At 40.8% G+C, this 18,099-nt stretch overlaps 1 protein-coding gene across 2 annotated transcripts; it reads left to right on the top strand.

The window, feature by feature from the left end:
* Nucleotides 1-514: 514 nt before the first annotated feature.
* On the top strand, nt 515-17,591 carry LOC131234886 (polyribonucleotide nucleotidyltransferase 2, mitochondrial). 2 transcript variants are annotated; one of them, XM_058231874.1, is made up of 16 exons: nt 515-944; nt 2,714-2,869; nt 2,964-3,134; nt 4,069-4,194; nt 4,275-4,436; nt 4,727-4,846; nt 7,100-7,237; nt 7,374-7,536; nt 8,313-8,438; nt 12,180-12,310; nt 12,638-12,857; nt 12,953-13,036; nt 13,872-13,951; nt 14,399-14,542; nt 15,228-15,926; nt 16,995-17,591. In XM_058231874.1, the coding sequence occupies exons 1-16, from the start codon at nt 621-623 to the stop codon at nt 17,097-17,099; spliced, it is 2,949 nt and encodes a 982-aa protein (XP_058087857.1). In that variant the 5' UTR covers nt 515-620; the 3' UTR covers nt 17,100-17,591. The 2 variants fall into 2 exon arrangements, with proteins under 2 accessions (XP_058087857.1, XP_058087858.1); XM_058231875.1 differs by having other exon boundaries at nt 887-985.
* Nucleotides 17,592-18,099: the final 508 nt, after the last annotated feature.

The raw sequence follows: 18,099 nt of genomic DNA, 5'->3' as shown, positions 1-18,099 counted from the left end.
CCCTAATTTCTGTTGCTCATGCCAGGACGTGAGACCAAAATCAGGCCACTCCAAAACTGAAGTGGATCTGCAGAAGCCTACCATTGAAACCTTGCTGGCCCACAATGATTTTTATATGCCATCGAATCCGTTCATAAGTTAGAGTGCCACCATGACGAATGGCTACCAAATTTTCCTGGCACTTGTCTTCCACGTAGCAGTGATGTACGCGAAGCATGCGTTTCTGGATCCTCTCATCAGTCATCGGGCATCCCGTTTTGATGATAAAACCAGTCTCATCAGTTCGTCAGGTGGGCCACACTCCTGGTAGTCAATTTTTATTATTATTATTTTTTTTTGCCACAGGTGTGGCAACATGATGATCAGATAGGCGTGACTCTGAGATAAGGCATATAGGATCCCTCAATGAGCGGCTTAGATCACTCGCACGGGTGCTCCTTCCACGCATGAGGCGAGCACAGAAAAGAAACTGCACACGCGTGCACTAGCAACCACCCCCTCACTCACACTCACAGACCTCTCTAGTGTCTCTCTGCTCTCCCGCTAAAAAAACCCTTAAACCCTAAACCCTCTAAACCCGCTCTCTCTCTCTCTCTCTCTCTCTCTCTCTCTCTCTCTCCATGGCAGGCTTAGCAGCCAGATCCAACCCTCTCATCTCATACGTCCCTACCTTCCTTACATGGCGATCCTTGGCATTCCGCAGCATCTGCAGCGGCCGCCTGGGTTTCATGTGCGAGCCCGAAGCTACCGCCTCTGCCGGCACGAAGGTTCTCGAAACATTCAGGGAGGAATTTGAGATTGGATCGCGCACGATCTCCTTCGAGACTGGGAAGATTGCTCGGTTCGCGAATGGTGCCGTCGTGATGGGCATGGAAGAGACGAAGGTCCTCTCCACCGTCGCGTCATCCAAAGGAGACGGAGTTCGGGACTTCTTGCCGCTCACCGTATGTTTCCATAGCTTTCCTCGTTCCGTCTTCAGCAAATTGTAGGATTTTGTTTTTCAATTTTGATTTTCTTATGGTTTTTATTTGAGAAATGATAAAACAGTTCCTGACAGATGGGCCAAGGCCGTTTTCTTAAGTGGATCCGACCATGCACATGACCTGGCCCTGAAATCAAGCTGGTCCACACGCCGGCTAGGCCACATGTGTCCATCAGCCCTTTTTTTCTTCCTAGGAGTTTATTTTGCCTCTGTTGTGACTCAAGATCAAGCATTCAATGATCAGAACCGTCCATGTTGCGGAATCCTAGCTATATGGGTCACTGTAAGAAACTTGAGCTGAATGGATGATTGTTGCCATTACTATTTGTAGATGAATTTAAAACAGTGAAAAGAAAATTTTCAATGGCTTGCATTCAACTTTAAAAATCAAAGGTGGGGATCCTCATTAAACTTGATTGTGGGACAACAGCTTGTAGTAACTTGAATATGGACAGTCCAATTCATTGGCCATGTCAGCATGAGGGCCCCATTGGTGGCAACTGTGGCTTGATCCTAAGGGGGCGTTTGGCGCATGGCATTAGATGGGATGGAATTGCATATGGTCATGTGCCAATTCCACTCAATGTTTGGGAAGAATGGAAAAGCTTGGAATTAGATTAGATGGAATTGCATTGGGTCTCATGCCAATTCCACTCAATGTTAGCAAGTTGTGTAGGTCCCACCATAATGTGTGGGCTATATCCACACCGTCCACCCATTTTTCGAGATCATTTTAGAGTATGGGCCAAAAAATCAGGTAGATCTAAAGCTCAAGTGGACCCCACCATAGAAAGCAGTGGGGATTGAATACCTACCGTTGAAAACTTCTTTGGGGCCATATAAGTTTTGGATCTGCCTCATTTTTAGGCCCATGCCATAAAATAAGGTTACAAAACAGATGAACAGTTTGGATATAACACATATGTGTTATTCTCAATAGTTTCAAATGATGGTGGGTATATGCATTCAATGTACCACCGTCTTACAAACATAGCATGGAATTAAGCTTATCCATGGTAACAGGGGACAATCCCTGCCATATGTAGTAATTACATTTTTTGAATCCCATCCCACCCAATCCTTCCCAATACCACGCGCCAAACACCCCCTAAGTTGCGACAGTGGCAAAAGGAAGTCTTTTGCTTCCTAATTTTACATTTTTCTCGAGTGTGTTTCTCAAACGCCTGAGGCCTGACTGATGGCTGGACCATCGCTCTCTTTTTTTTTTTTTGGCCAGGTGTGTTCATGGTAGGACTCACCTGATGAATGTCTTAGAACTCACACTCATGTGATAGTATGGCTTGTTCTTCTTCTTCATGTTTTTTCCTTTTTTTTATTTTTTTTATTTTTTATTTTTTTTATTTTTTTGTGTGTGTGTGGATTGCCTTCTTAATCTACCCTTGCCATGCACAGGAAGGTAATTGGGCTGTGTTTTGACCATTGAAGTTTCTGACCATCTCTGATGATGTAAGGTTTTCTCAATGATCACTCATTAGTGTGAGAGGCATACTTCTGTTTTTCATATGTATTCCAGTGTGAAACTCCAAATTTCCAATAGCTGTTGATATGTAAAGAAATTTTCCTTCTTTTGACATTCTTAGGACTCCATGCAATGCCTTTCGTGTTATCATTTTTAGTTCATAGATTGCCTATATTTATCTATGCTTGTAATGATTATCCTTCTTTCATAAAGTTGGGAAATGGGTATAAATTTCTCTTATTTGTGATTAGGTTGATTATCAAGAAAAGCAATATGCCCAAGGTGTCATTCCGACCACATTTATGCGGAGGGAAGGCGCCCCAAAGGAACGTGAACTTTTATGTGGTCGTATCATCGATCGACCTATTCGGCCATTATTTCCAGCTGGGTTTTACAATGAAGTCCAGGTTTGATTTGCACATCTCATGCAATTAAGGGAACTTTTCCATGGTGCTCTGGTCACCTTTGGCTATTCCTTCATCAATGCTATTTGTTTTATAGGTAATGGCAAGTGTTCTTTCATCTGACGGGAAGCAAGATCCGGATGTAATGGCAGCTAATGCCACATCTGCTGCTCTTATGTTATCAGATATCCCTTGGGATGGCCCCATTGGAGTGATACGTATTGGGAGGATATATGGAGAATTTGTTGTCAATCCTAGCATGGATGAGGTAATTCTCTACGCTACTACCAGTGACCATTTTTAATTCTATGTCCAAGAAGGGTCAAGTTTGTACATTTTTCTTGTTCAATACCATCATTGTCTGTGGTCTGTTGGGTTCTTTTTAGTTTCACCAAATGGGAATGGTTCCTGTCATTTAAGGGATTTGATGGCTTACGGTTTCTCTTTGTTATCTCAAAGATGTCTCTGCTAGTCTTACTACAGACCTCTTGGTCATTCGAGGACCCTACTTTTGCTTCCTGTTATTGAGTATGCATGGTGCTTATGAGGAAATCAAAATTAGAGAAAAGAAATATGAGTACTTCTTCAGTAATGTTTTTGAAAGAACCTGTTGTTAATGGGGAAATGAGAAACTTGTAAAGGAATCCTCTTGCAGACGAACCAGTGAATCAAGAAGGGAATTCTTCTAATTAGGTTCCCTACTGCTTTGACTCGCTTTTCTCACTCTCACACCCATCTTCCTAGCAGTTTATACTTGTTAACATTTTGCAACAAATACTTCCCCGCTCCCTTACCCGGATTTGTTGTCCCTTTGCTTCATGCTTTGAGGAATAATAGGAAAATAAAATAAAAATGCTATATAACGTCTTCTCTCATTTTTCCAAGTTCGTTAGCTATAATGCTTCCTTCATTAAAACTCATCGCTTAGTCATTTCAGAGAATCTTGTTTGCCGACTCTCTGGACCTTCTTTAGTGTATTGTGAGCATATGAATATTTCACTGTTTCAAATACTCAAATACAAGTTCTGTGAACTAAAGTTGACATGATTGTGGAGAAAACCATCTTTTGATTTGTTTGCAAGTCATCATAATTTCCTATAAAGGCCTTGCACATATGCCTTCAAACGTATATGTATCATAGACATCAATACGCATGTTTATTCATTCCGCTGGTACTCACCGTTTTGCTGGACATAATGCAGCTTAGCTTAAGCGACCTCAACTTGGTATATGCTTGCACAAGGGATAGAACTTTAATGATAGATGTACAAGCCCGTGAGATCTCAGAAAGAGATCTAGAAGCTGCGCTAAGGCTAGCTCATCCTGAGGTACTTCATAATGAATTCTCTGGCTCATCTGTTAAATCTGCATAAAAGAATTATACTAAGAGGGCAAGATTCTTTTCCAGGCTGTCAAATATATTGAGCCTCAAATCAGACTGGCAGGAAAAGCAGGAAAGTCTAAGAAAGAATATAAGCTGTCCATGATTACGGATAGGATTCTGGAGAAAGTCAAGAGCTTGGCAGAATCTCCTATTGAAGCTGTTTTCACAGATCCAAAGTATGGCAAGGTGCAAATTCATTCTATTCTATTTGCTTCTATATATTTTGTATCATTTGAATTCCAAGTTTGCACAAGTGATGCATCTTTTTGCACTTCTACCATGTGATTGCTGGTTGCTGTATAACAAGGCTTGTGTGATGAGGCATAATATCCATGCCTCTGGCATACGAAATAAAAACAAACTACTTTTTGTAGCATGTTTTGCTTTTCTCTGTGGGTGTTAATATCAGATATTCCTTTTATGATTTACACATTTTCTCAAGTAATTCACTGATGTGATATATTGTGTACCCTCAGTTTGAACGTGGAGAAGCCTTGGATAAAATTACACAAGATGTGAAAAAGATACTTGAAGAAGAGTGTGATGAAGAAAGCTTAAAAGTTCTGCCAAAGGCAGTTGACACTGTAAGGAAAAAGGTAAATAATTCTTGTATAAACACAATTCTTGCAGTTTATTTTGGTGGCCGTAGCCACCATTCCCTCTGTCCTTGTTGTGGTCTCTTCTAATTATTCCGGATAGGCCACCTGTGCTCGTATCTGTTTGTGCTTGGATCCATGTACATTTATGCAAAGGATGGATACTTTGTTTTTGTAGGATATGGAAAGCTATGAAATTGAATTTAAAGTAGTGTTGTAAATAGCGAATAGTGTCACTTCCCTGAAGTGTGAGGCATAAGTTACATGGTACTTTAGATTTTCAATTTAGGTTGTGCTTGGTTGCACCAAATATCGTGATTAGAAATTTCATGATATTTAGTGCACCCAAAGACTATATAAAATAATTGGAAAAAAAATAGATAGAGATTAATTATAAAGATAAAGAAAGAGCAACAAAACTGATTTAATATTGTTATTTTTATTATTTTACTGAAATAGTTGAAGATTAACTATTTTTTTAATTGAAAAATAGAAAAATGTAACAAATCATTGAAAACATTAATTGAATTTTGTTTTAATGAAAAATAACTTGTGGTGAGCTACATAGTGCGTAGCGTATAGGCATATGTAAATTACCATGTAGCTTACGCTACATGCAACTTTAAGTTGTTTTCATGAGCTACATAGCGTTAAGGCTAAGTTATGCTATGAAGCATAAGCTGCATGCTACATAGCATAACTTATTTAAAACATTGATTTAAAGTGTATGTTAGTGGCTTTTGTCACTTGGAAAAGACACTGGCACTTTACCTCCTAGTCAAGGTATTCTGTAACAGTAATGGCGGCCACCACCATTACCTTTATGATATGGGCCATTAAGTAGAGAATGATTTGATGATGATAACGTGAAGAAGAGATGAGAATATTGAGAGAGAGAAGAAGAAGAAGAAGGAGAGTTTGGGAGAGATGGTGTGTTAGGCTATCTTGCCCTAACACATAATATTTTATTATAATAAAGCATATAGTACACTGCAGGAGAAGAGGGAAGTGTGCACATGCACTTACACTAAAAGGGGCCACTAACCATATACACAATACACTAGCATTCTCTATACTCCCCCTCAAGTTGGAGCATAGATGTTGATCATACCCAACTTGTCACGAATACAATGAAGAGCATCTCAACTCAAAGACTTTGTAAGAACATCAGCAAGTTAATCCCCAGATCGAACAAAAGGAGTGACGATTTCCTTAGAAGCGACTTTCTCCCGAATAAAGTGACAGTCGACCTCAATATGCTTGGTTCGCTCATGAAAAACTGGGTTACGAGCAATATGGATGGCCGCTTGGTTGTCACAGTGAAGAGGAACAGGATCCGAAAGAGGATAGCTAAGTTCTTCAAGAAGGTTGTGAAGCCACACGAGTTCACATGGGAATAATCCAAGTCATGCAGGAATAATCATCAATAAAGGTAACAAAATATCTAAATCCAAAAGTCGAGGTGACTGGAGCAGGTCCCTAGACATCCGAGTGAACCAGAAGAAAAGGTTGAGATTTCCTCCTAGAAGAGCTAGGAGGAAATGTAGCACGATGATGTTTAGACAATTCACAAATATCATAGCATAACGTTTTAGTGACAGGTAAGGAGGGAAACAAAAGTCTCAATCTAGCAATAGATGGGTGGCCTAAGCGGCAATGCCACCGAGTCATGGACTCTCGATCTAGAGAAAGGGTACTAGAAGCGGCAATGGGTGTATCATCGAGAAGATAAACGCCTCCTCGCTCATGCCCCCCACTAATCACTCTCTTCGTTTGTAAGTCCTGAAATAAACAATAAAAAGGGAAGAAGGTAATGGAACAATTGAATGATTTAGTAAGAGAGCTAACAAATAATAAGTTTAATGGAAAACGAGACACATGCACGACTGAGGACAAAGACAAGGAAGAAGAGAGAGGGATGGAACCAATCCCAGAGATGGGAGATTGGTTCCATCTGCAACTGTGACATACTAAGTGTGTGGAGAAGGAGAATAAGAAGAAAAGAATTGACACTTACCACGGTCTTTTTTTTTAATTATTAAAAAAAAAAAACACGTATCTGCTCTATAATGGGTGCTGTAACAGCAGTTAAGGGTCATTTTTTCTATAACGGTTGTTACGACCTCCAAGCACCATAATTTCAAGCGTAAAAAATATTAACTTTGTGTTGTGTGGTAGATATATTGATCAAGAAGAGGGTGATTTATTTGCTTGAAATTGTTGTGAAGAGATTTTGCCTTTTTATGCTGCCAGATTGTTCGTAGAAGGATTATTGAGAAGGGGCTTAGAGTTGATGGTAGGCGCCTTGATGAAGTCAGACCTTTATATTGTGAATCTAGTCATTTACCAATATTGCATGGATCGGCTCTTTTTTCTCGTGGAGACACTCAGGTGCGTATGTTCTTTCCTATCACAATCCTGTCTGATTTTATTATATAAATGGAACAATAGAATCTACTATATGAGCATTTGCATGGGATGCTTATTCTAGCTGAATTGGATACTTCTCTTGATATTGTTGTTGCAGGTGCTGTGCACAGTGACACTTGGGGCACCTGGAGATGCTCAACGGCTGGATTCTCTGGTCGGCCCCCCCACGAAGCGTTTCATGCTTCACTATAGTTTTCCACCATTCTCAATTAATGAGGTTGGTAAACGAGGAGGCTTGAATAGGCGGGAAGTTGGCCATGGTAAGCTGTATATACATGTATTTTTTTAGCAATGTTGTCCTGCATCTTGGACACCGTTCATTGTCACGTCTGGGTAGTTGCATTTGGCTTCAGTCGCAGACAAGAGACTCTGCTTGACTCTGTCAAATTGACATACTTTTACACAAGATAAGAGTCAGCCAATGCAATCAAACTTATGTCGGACTTACTAAATTCTATACCAAGAAAAAAACTGCGTAGCTTGGCATGTTTCTTACCAGCCACTTGCAAATCATCAGAAGTAGAAAATTGTTAGAGCTGCTTTCTATCAAACGAGAATTTAACCTGTTAACATTTTATTGGATTCAGTTTTTCTGCATATCTTTTCCATTTTTTGGAAACTCAAATAACTCTACTTGACTTGTCAAGTGGGCTCAACCAAAAGTTGATTCAGAGAATACTCAGTCACTACTCAGTCGAGTAATTTAGGTATCAAGTAGAAGCATGTTGAGGCCTGACTTTCCTTGAAAATCTTTCACTCATGTCATGCATGATAGAATGCCATGTTAATATGAGAGAGGTAGTAGTTACCTCTAAAGAGGCAGCCGTATCAGGTATATTAATATAAGCATTGATCATATAGAAACATGGTGTTTGATGCAGTTGGATGTCATTGAAGTTCCATTTAGATTGTTGACAAATGTTGCACAGCATCTTTCTTTGTAATGTTCGATTTTATTGTATTTTGTCAAACTAAGGGGAACGAGCTACCTTTCTCTGGAATATATAATTCTTTTCTGTCTGTACATTGTTTGTAGGTACACTTGCAGAGAAAGCTTTGCTAGCTGTATTACCTCCAGAAGATGATTTCCCATATACTGTCCGTGTCAATTCGGAAGTCATGGCTTCTGATGGTTCAACATCAATGGCGACCGTCTGTGGAGGTATCCTTGTCATGCTGTCTCATGTAAAAGCTCCTCTAAGAATTTCAAATTTAATTGTGAAATACCTTGTTGTTAAGCACTGACATGCGGTTGCTGGTAGCATACAACAATTACTATCAATTCTTTCTTTGTCTACTTTCTTCCGATGTATTCATTGCAGCAAATTCCCTGATGAAGCTTTATTTTTCTTATGAACTGATTCTTCATGGCACATATTTCTCCATTCTAAAGTTCTTTCTAGAGTCTGAAGGTTGACATCATAAACAAAAAAAGAAAAGAAGAAAAGTGGTGAAATAGAAGGAAGCCCTGTTTGAATTTCTGATGGTCAACTTTGATGAAAGCTTTGATGTTCAGCCCTTTTGGGGCTCCTAAGAGTGATAGATTAAATGAAATGGAGGCTTGAAGGTTAATGATCTTTTATAGCTTTGTTTGGGTACGGGTAGCATAGACATTCAATTATAAGACATTCACAGGAAATTGTCACATCTACACAAGAGAGACAAGAGCATATAGTTAGAAGGCTTTTATTATTATCCTGGGTTCTTATTACATTCTAGTTTATGATTACCACAAGCCCGTAATTATACTACGTAAAGATACTCTTGATTCTAACACAATAATAACAAGAAAGTTGTTTATTTAAAATAGAAACTTGTCAATTAATGCTAATGTAGATGAATGCAATGCAGATGCATGATGTATGATGCATGCAATGTAATGGTGAGTGTAGCCCTAAGACTAGGACAGTTCTGTCATCAGTGGATCTGGGTTTCGCGTCCCATCACTAGATTAGGAGGTCTTTGTGCCCCCTCGAGAGAATATGCTTCACGCCCCCTCACACAGTGATGTATAAAGAGTTCTTTGGGCACTATAGAGCCCTCTCTTTCTCATATAGAGTGCATAGTACAATCGGTACAAGACTAACTGAAGGAGTGGGGAACCATGTGTGGTATTGCGCATTCATCTCATAAGATAGGGAGTGCTTAGTTGTCTTCCATGGAGCACGCATCATAACATAGTCAAGACAAGCAAGCCATGTTGCTAGGAGGAATAAGTGGTACGCAGTACCAATCATGTACTTAGAGCATCATGGGAGCTAGATGAGAGAGGGTGCTAGACAATGGCTAGGGCGCTCATTAGAGAGTGTGTAAGTGGGAGTGGGGCCAGGATGGGCGCAGAGCCTAGAGGAGTGTGAGACCTGAATGCGTAGTGGGCTTAAGGGTGTTTGTTAGGGCCAATGGTCCTATTGAAGATTTTATGGTTTTTAGAAGATGGATCGCTCTTTGAAAAATGCTCTTGTTGAGCTCCAGTTAACTTGACAAGGAGGTAGTCTTCAATGTTGTAAGGGCGTGGACCTTATTATACAACAGAAACCGCCTTGCATAAAGCATGCTTTCTGGCCTGATCACAAAAGGGCGCGAGCTTGAATGACTTGGCACTAGGTGTGACCTGGAACTAGCTTCATAACGATTATGCAGGCTGAGCTGTAAGAATACAAAGTTTCGAGTGTTGGGGTGTGAGATATGGCCACTATTATAAAAGATGCTCCTTTAGGTGTAAGGGCGAGACCGATACTTAAATTTGTCATCATCGAGCTGCCAAGGCGACTCTTGTCCAATTCAAGAAGGGTGCTAGAAGATAGGCCTTACAAGGAGAAGAAATTATGAAGTACTAGCGCCTTAGGAAATTTCCGCTGGGCACGACCAACACTTGGGCGTTCCTGGTTGAAAATTCCCTAGGGCGTTGGTCTTTCCAAGTTCAAAGTGCATCACTGAAATAGATCTTCACCGGGCACGGGTTTCGGTGGAAATAGACTAAATGCTTTAAGCTAGGCTCCTTCCTTGGCACATATGGAAGTGGAAATACGCTTACGGTGCTAAGGGATGGATTTCTCTTGGTGCAGATAGGTGAAATGACAAGGGTGTGAGCATTAATCCTAACTATGAGGGTTTGGTGCTCCGGAGGGATTCTCAAAAGTGCTCTCAAGGAGGACTTAGAGAATCTGGAGAACTGTCTGAAAATGGACCCCTAATAGGGTATTTATAGATGCCCTATCAGGTTGGACCCGAATAAAGACCATACGTGGTGACAACTAGCACATACTGATTCTCGTGCCCTTCAAGGACTGGGCAAATTTTGTCAACTCATGAGTCACGCCCACCATCTACTCAAAGGAGTGCAACATCTAGTTGCTTGAGAGCTTGCACCCTTCGTTTATTCACAAGGGTGTGATAGGCCGAGTTTTCTTTCAGAAAGCTTCCCTTATTGCTAGGGTCATTAGCTCGCGCCCTGACACCTTTTTGTAAGGGCACGACAGGCTCTTATTACTCTCAAAGTTGTGATTTTTCTCACCTAATCAAACTTATAGAGTAAGTTTTGAAAGAAAAGGAGAAAAGAATGGGTCTTTTATAAATCTTTATAGGGTCTCCTCTATTGGTTGAAGGTGGCCTCTTAATGTTGCCTTATGGCCATTGGAGTGGAGTATGGATCCATGGAGGTGTATGTGTGCCATTTATGTTTTTGATTTGTCTATTGGCTTGGAGGTGTCCTTCAGACGTACTGATGCGGGGGCAACTTTGTGTGAATTCTAAGGATGCATTGTATCTCCATGTTGGGGTGGGGTGGCCCGATTGGCCACGGGATGGTGGACCCCACTGTGGGACCATGTGGATTCGAGGACCCGTGTGACACAGAGGTTGCCCACGAGGAGATATCGCTTGAGAAAGCTTGCATATAGGGATAAACCGATCATTCTCCATCAACTTTGGAGCTTTTGGTGCGCTAGTCGGTTGTCCGCTATCAGAATTGTATCAAAGCGGGAGCCCAGGAATCAAGTCTCCTCACCGATGTGGGTGGATGATGCGGGGGCATCTTGGTGCAGACTCCAAGATGCACCATATCTCCATGCTGGGGTGGGGTGGCCCATAAAGTGGGGCCCGTGTGGACTCGGGATTGGCCATGGGATGGTGTACCCCACTGTGGGACCGTGCAGATTCGGGGACCCGTGCGACACGGGGGTTGCCTGGGAGAACTTGCATATTGGGATAAAACGGTCATTCCCCATCAACTCTAGAGCTTTTGGTGCGCTAGTTGGTTGTCCGCTAACACGTATCTTGCGTGATGCTAATGAGTGTTGGTCCGCACCCTTGCCACATAACTATGATGTGGTATGGAGTGGGAACTGAGCCCAAAATCAAAGGGTTTAGGTTATGCGTTCATGAAATTTGTCCTACGACTTCAATAGCTTGGACATTGTTTATGCATAAAACTTCACTAGAAAGGACTGTTGAATAGGCTTCAAAAACCTTCCAATATGACTAGCAGAAAGAAAAATATAGAAGAACAACTTTTCTAGAACTAGAAGAAAGAAAGCCTGAAAACAAGCTTAATTCAATCAAAATATACATGTCTCTACACCATATGTATGGTCTAGTATCTATACACCTTCATAAAACTACTTTCTTGACCTTAACATGACTCTATTTGCTAAAGAAGTTGAAGGAAAAAGAAGAAACTCTTTACTAATTGAAGTTAAAATAGGGAAGTATGGATAACACTCAACCAAAAGATAAAAACGAAGAAAAACAAATAAGGGAAAACTTGCAAGATGTTAAACAATCAATTGAAACAAATTTTATGTATACCTGAATTTGCTTCTTCTTTAATGGTTTTCCTTTCGTTGATAGTGATGCATCATATAATTTCATTTGAGAGTCACATACTCTACAATGTTCTTTGTAGGGAGTATGGCATTGATGGATGCAGGAATTCCGTTAAGAGAACACGTTGCAGGTGTTTCAGTGGGACTTGTTAGTGAAGTTGATCCATCTACTGGGATGACTACAGATTATCGGATACTGACAGATATATTGGTAGGAGCTCCCATACGTCACATGAGTTATCTAGTATGCTGTTGACAGTCATGGTTGTGACGAATGCCTAAAGAGGGTTTTCTTTTGATTAAAAAAAAGTCATTCCCCTTTCTCTCTGGTGTTATTCTCAAACAACTGAAAAGCCCAAAATGTCTGAATGGAATTAAAGATGATGATCATGCTCATTGCTTTTGAAGTGAAGAGGCATAAGAAATAATGAGACCCCAATTTTTAACTTACCATAAAGTAGCTCGCCTGTACTGTTCTTTGAAACATCCTATTTGTCAGATTTTAAACATAAGGTTCCATTGTTGCTAAACTCTCCAGGGTCTTGAAGACCATTTGGGGGACATGGACTTCAAAATTGCTGGCACACGGAAAGGAGTTACTGCAATTCAGTTGGACATAAAACCTGCTGGAATCCCCCTTGATATCATCTGTGAATGTCTGGATCCAGCACTGAAAGGCCGCCTGCAAATCCTCGATCATATGGAACGAGAAATAGATGCCCCGCGTACTCAAGACAATAGAAACGCCCCGCGATTAGGTTGGAAACTTACTCTTTCATTGGCATTTTGGTAAGTCGAGCTGTGGTTCTAATTTTATGTGGTCCTGAATTGTTCAATTTGTGATCTGTTGTAGCTACCTTGAAATTCAGCAATGAATCCCTCCGGCGCTTGGTTGGACTTCACGGTTCTCTAAAGAAAAAAATTGAACAGGAAACAGGTTTGCTTTAAAACTTCAGCACACTTCCGGTGTTCTTTTCTTTTCTTTTTTTCGTTAACATAAATAAGTTTCCACGTGTTCCATGACAGATCATTTTGGTAGTAGAGTAGCATGTATAAGATTTCGACTGAATAATTGAACCAAATGGAATCAGTCCATGTAAGATGCATTTCAATTGCACGTCTTCATAGAAACATGCTACATTGCCAGTATGAAAGAAAATATTAGGATAATCAATTGCAAAATTTGCAATTTGAAGGAGGTTGAAGTTAAACACAAGCTTCACGAAAAACTAATTGGTTGATGTTGCGACATGCTCAATTTTTTGTGCATAAACTTCCTTCTCAACGCACCTTTTAGTCGTTTAATTGGGATGGATCCATTCATGTGCTTGTAAGTTTGTCATATATTGCTTCGTTTGCGGGCTTCACTTCTGGGCCACTAGATGCTTGGTTTGGAGAATTCTTTGGGCCCAAGCCAGTGAATGCCTCAGATCTTGCACATGTGTGCCATGTTGGCACGGTTATGCATTTTACTTCAGGTTCTCTCTCGTGCGAATACCCACAGGGAATGAAGTTCCTTGCATCTCTTTCCAACTATCCTAACATAATGTCATTAATCCTCTAAGATGATTCCAGTACCGAAACACGGTAAACAAAAACTCTTTCACAGAGGTTATCTTTACTGGTGTAAACATTTCCATAAGTGCGACTTTCCTCACTTCAAATGGCACCAGTATTTGTTTTTTTTCAAATCAGTACTGATGTCTATATACTAGATAGTTGCAAGGGGCAAGTGTTTTATTCAATTGTTTTCTTCTTTTTATATGATTTAGGTGCTCGAATTTCTGTGAGTGATGGAACGCTTACCATTGTTGCTAAGAATCAAACAGTCATGGAAAAGGCCCAAGAAAAGGTACAATCTAATCTCATTGAACCATAGATCTCATTGTGCCATTTGATTCATCCTAGCATATTGAAATGAACTGCCTCTTACTCTATTTCTTTGATAGGATGTCTAGAATCCTTAGAAGGCTAGAACAACCTACACTCTTGAGTTAATGTGACTATTGGTTGTTGGACATGCGAAATGCCCCAGAGCCTGTTTGGTTGCCACTTAAAAATGAGTTTGGCTCATTTTATTTAATTATAATTATTTATTACGGACCAATTTTTTGGTGGGGATTAAAAAATAAAAATATATCCAACAATTTATATAAACTATGATGATTAATATGTAAATGATGTTAACTAAAATTTGATGAATTCACTTTCAAGTGGCAAGCACAATCTCAAGGAAACATGTATTTGTAGCTTCTGACTATGGTAAACATAAATAAGTTTCAAATTTTTTTTTCTATAGGTTGATTTTATCATCGGACGTGAGATTGAAGTTGGTGGAACTTATAAAGGTGTCGTATCCTCAGTCAAAGAGTATGGTGCTTTTGTGGAATTTAATGGTGGTCAACAAGGCCTACTGCATATTTCTGAGTTGTCACATGAACAGGTATCTACAACTGCTAATATAGCATGGTTTTCATTCCCTTTTATGATTCAGCATGACTTCAATCCATTCCATCTACTATGAATTCTGCATGGTAACCATATTTCCTTGCTAAATAGATCATTGCATGAGCCCTGCTAAAATCTGAGCCGTTCAATAGATTTCCTTTACTGGAATTGTATTTTGAAGGAACACATGCACTCTTGCAGTGTCACTCATGTGCAAGATCTGAACTGTTCAGTTAGATGGGTGCCACTGCGAATGTGCTGTGGCAGGAAGGCGAGCCGAGGTGATCAGTGGGCTATACTTGTACACTGAATGTGGACCAATGGTCAATTCTTTCCAATCATCCGTTTCTTCAGAGTTTCAGATCCATGTGGTCTACCCAATGACCCAATCGACCTGTTTTTGGGGCCACGGGACATAAGTGATGGCACCCACCTGATGAATGCCCAGATCATGCAAACACATGAAACATTCACCTGTTTAGGGGGAGTAGGATTGAAGACCCGGCTTCCAAGAGCAGCATTCTCTCTGTTGCATTGCACTTCTTGCGATTCTTGCATAGCAGTTGCTTCAATTTGATCTATTGGCAGATTCACAGGAATTTTCTTGTAATATTTGGCAAATTTTATTGTGGATGTTGGTCCAGACAACCAAGTCTCATCTATGTTACCTTTTTTTCCAGGTGTCTCGAGTTTCTGATGTAGTATCTGTAGGACAGGAGCTGTCTTTAATGTGCATTGGGCAGGACGTTAGGGGCAACATTAAACTCTCTCTAAAGGCTACTTTACCCCAACCAGGATCCGAGTCGAAGAATTCCATTGCTGGAAAATCTGCTGCACCTATTAGACAAACACCTAATGTTTGGGCATCAGTAGCAGGCATTTCCGACTCCAAAGAGGACCAGAACCCTGTTATTAATGGCTCTCAAATCAGCAAAAATGAAGATCAGGTGAATTCTACTGCGTATTCGTCAACATCCATCGTAATCCGAAGTGCCGCGGAATGTGATGAACGGGATAGTTCCACTGGTCAGACATTCCCCCAGAAAAATGAGAAGAGTATGAGATATTCTCCAAGACCCAAAAAGGTTTTGGAATCAGATCCTACACCCGAGCCATTCCCGATGCCAGAGAATGTTAATGGATGCAATTTTCCGAACTCTAACATGGGTCTTTTCTCACATAACAAAGCTATGAATTCAACGCCTCTTATGGGGAAGCAGAAAGGGGTAAATGATAAGCCGAATGGTTTACATGAAGGTGGCATTAGTGCAAAGTCCCTAAAGCTCGGAGACCGTCTTACTGCCAAAGTTTACCAACTACGTGCACATGGGCTAGTCCTCGAGTTGGGCAGCGGAATTCGTGGAATGTATCGATTTGAGGTATGTCGCTTGCAACCACGGTGAAGGGTTGTCTATTATCGTATCAGTTTTAGTTGCTTTCATTTGTTTGTTACACAGGAACTGAAGAAACAGGAAGGCTGTTTAGACAAGGATTAGATTGAAGAGGCGCTTCGTGATGTACATGCCAACCATGCCAAGGCCACTCAATTGTGGACCCTTGGTGAACTTGTACTCGCCCAAAATTCTAGCCAGACCACATCTTGTAGGGCAAACATGTTTGAAAAAAAAAAAAGGTCAGCTAGAAAAGAATGGTGTGAGCTATATACATTCATGCTCTGCCTGAAATGTGGACCCGCCTGATTTTTGGCAAATCATGTTCATGGTGGGCATCGCTTGATGAATGGCCCCATTAGTTGCGAATTGCCTCTTCAAGCTCTCCCTGCACAAACCACTTAGATTTCCTGTCTCAGTTTATTACTCATATATGCCAGACTTGTGAATGGTTTTTATGCATCTGCAACCATGAGTTGGCTCTGTTTCAAATCAAACTGATTTGACAATCTGTGGTATTTGAAAATAATAATAATAATAATAAACTGGATTTCATAGTTCTAAAACTCAAAATTCGGCCAAGCGAACTCAACTTGTTGAGGGTTCGAACCAAATCATTGGGAAACTCAGTACTGGGAATGACTCCGCCTCGACTCAGAAAGGATCACCAAGTTGACCTGATGACTCAGTCAACTCAACACAACTGGCCATGACTCAAAACTGATTCACTTGCCTTATGAAAGGATTTCTATAAATATGAATGGAGGGTAGACTGCAGTGGTGAGGTTCGAATCCCTGACCTCTACAAAGGGAATCAATTCTTATAAAAATTGATTGACATGCCTAATTTTTTTTTTTTAATTTTGTAATAATTAAATATCAACTCGGGTCAGGTTGAACCTTCAAGTCGACCCAACCTAGATGAACATCATGTCGAGTTGAGTTTTCGGGTTTTTCAACTATTCTGAATTTATACTGTCCCATCTACGTTTTAGTTCTAGGCATAAACCATCATGATTTATTACTGTTTACATCCACCTTTATTCTGCTGTGCAGACGAATGGAACGAGAGACTTTGAGGTTGGCGAAGAGCTCCTCGTGAAGTGTTCAAGTTTCTCTACCAAAGGAATTCCGGTGATGTCTTTGTTGGAAGATGAGTAATCAAAGCATTTGGCATCTGATCTATTGAGTAACATTCCATTAACGGATGATTGGAGGAACTCAAGTGATGCATGAAAAATCATCTATCAGCAAAGATGCCAGCCTATCCAACTGTCATCATCGATCGGCTATGCAAAATGATCGCTGCCCATCTCCTGTTGTTGGCGGCTTGCTGGATTTTCTTACAGAATTGCCATCCGCTGGCCAGACATTAAAATCAAACCATCATCGGCTGATTGATATCAGCCAGTTTTGATTGTGGTGTTTCAGAAAAGAATCCCGTGGATGGTTTGAACTTCCATGTCATGCTTTTAGTGAGTTTCTTCAGTTCATGAAGGCTTGTCTTAGGCTGTGTCGGCATGAATTGGATTGTTGTATATCTTCTTCTTTTTTCTTTTTTAATTTTAATTTATGGAAATTTTGTTTACATGTTAAACAAAAATAAGGATGAAGTGAAAAGGCCCACATGCTGAGATGGCCTGATGATTTGAACCGTTGGTATTCTTTGCTACCATGCATAAGCTGGTGTCCCATGATCAAAGCTTTGATGATCCTTGCCATTGATTTTTAGAGTTGAATGTGAGCTGGGGCCATGCGGTTTAGGGCCCGACCTGGGGCCTCCTTTGGCCCAGTAGGGTCAGGGCTGGGCTTAGGCCGGATCAGGGCCAACTTGTGTCCAGCCCATTGTCACCCTGGAATGGATGATTCTGATAATTGGAACAATCAGCATCTGGGGTCGAGTGGGACGGTTCGGTTGATCATGAGTCGTCGGAAGATATTGCCTAGTGACCCTGCCATCAGGGGTACACCTGGTGTCAGGCACCGTGGGGCCCACCGTTATGCATTTATTCCATCTGGGCTCGTGCCCTAAAATAAACTGGCAAAATGGGCATATACATCAAGATGGGCCCCACAGCCTGCCACTAGGGATAACACTGGTGGCAAATCACCTGGCAATCCGGTTCCAACGAACTCCAGGGGAGATTAGATTGTCAGGATA

This window comes from Magnolia sinica, chromosome 19, assembly GCF_029962835.1.
Source record: "Magnolia sinica isolate HGM2019 chromosome 19, MsV1, whole genome shotgun sequence".
NCBI classification, from domain to species: Eukaryota; Viridiplantae; Streptophyta; class Magnoliopsida; order Magnoliales; family Magnoliaceae; genus Magnolia; species Magnolia sinica.
This window is presented reverse-complemented; position numbering and strand designations above follow the sequence as displayed.

Coding starts and splice junctions, on each gene's coding strand:
- LOC131234886 (XM_058231874.1), top strand. CDS start 621: ATGGCAGGCTTAGCAGCCAGATCCAACCCTCTCATCTCATACGTCCCT. Junction 945..2,713: donor GGGACTTCTTGCCGCTCACC/GTATGTTTCCAT, acceptor ATTTGTGATTAG/GTTGATTATCAAGAAAAGCA. Junction 4,847..7,099: donor TTGACACTGTAAGGAAAAAG/GTAAATAATTCT, acceptor TTATGCTGCCAG/ATTGTTCGTAGAAGGATTAT.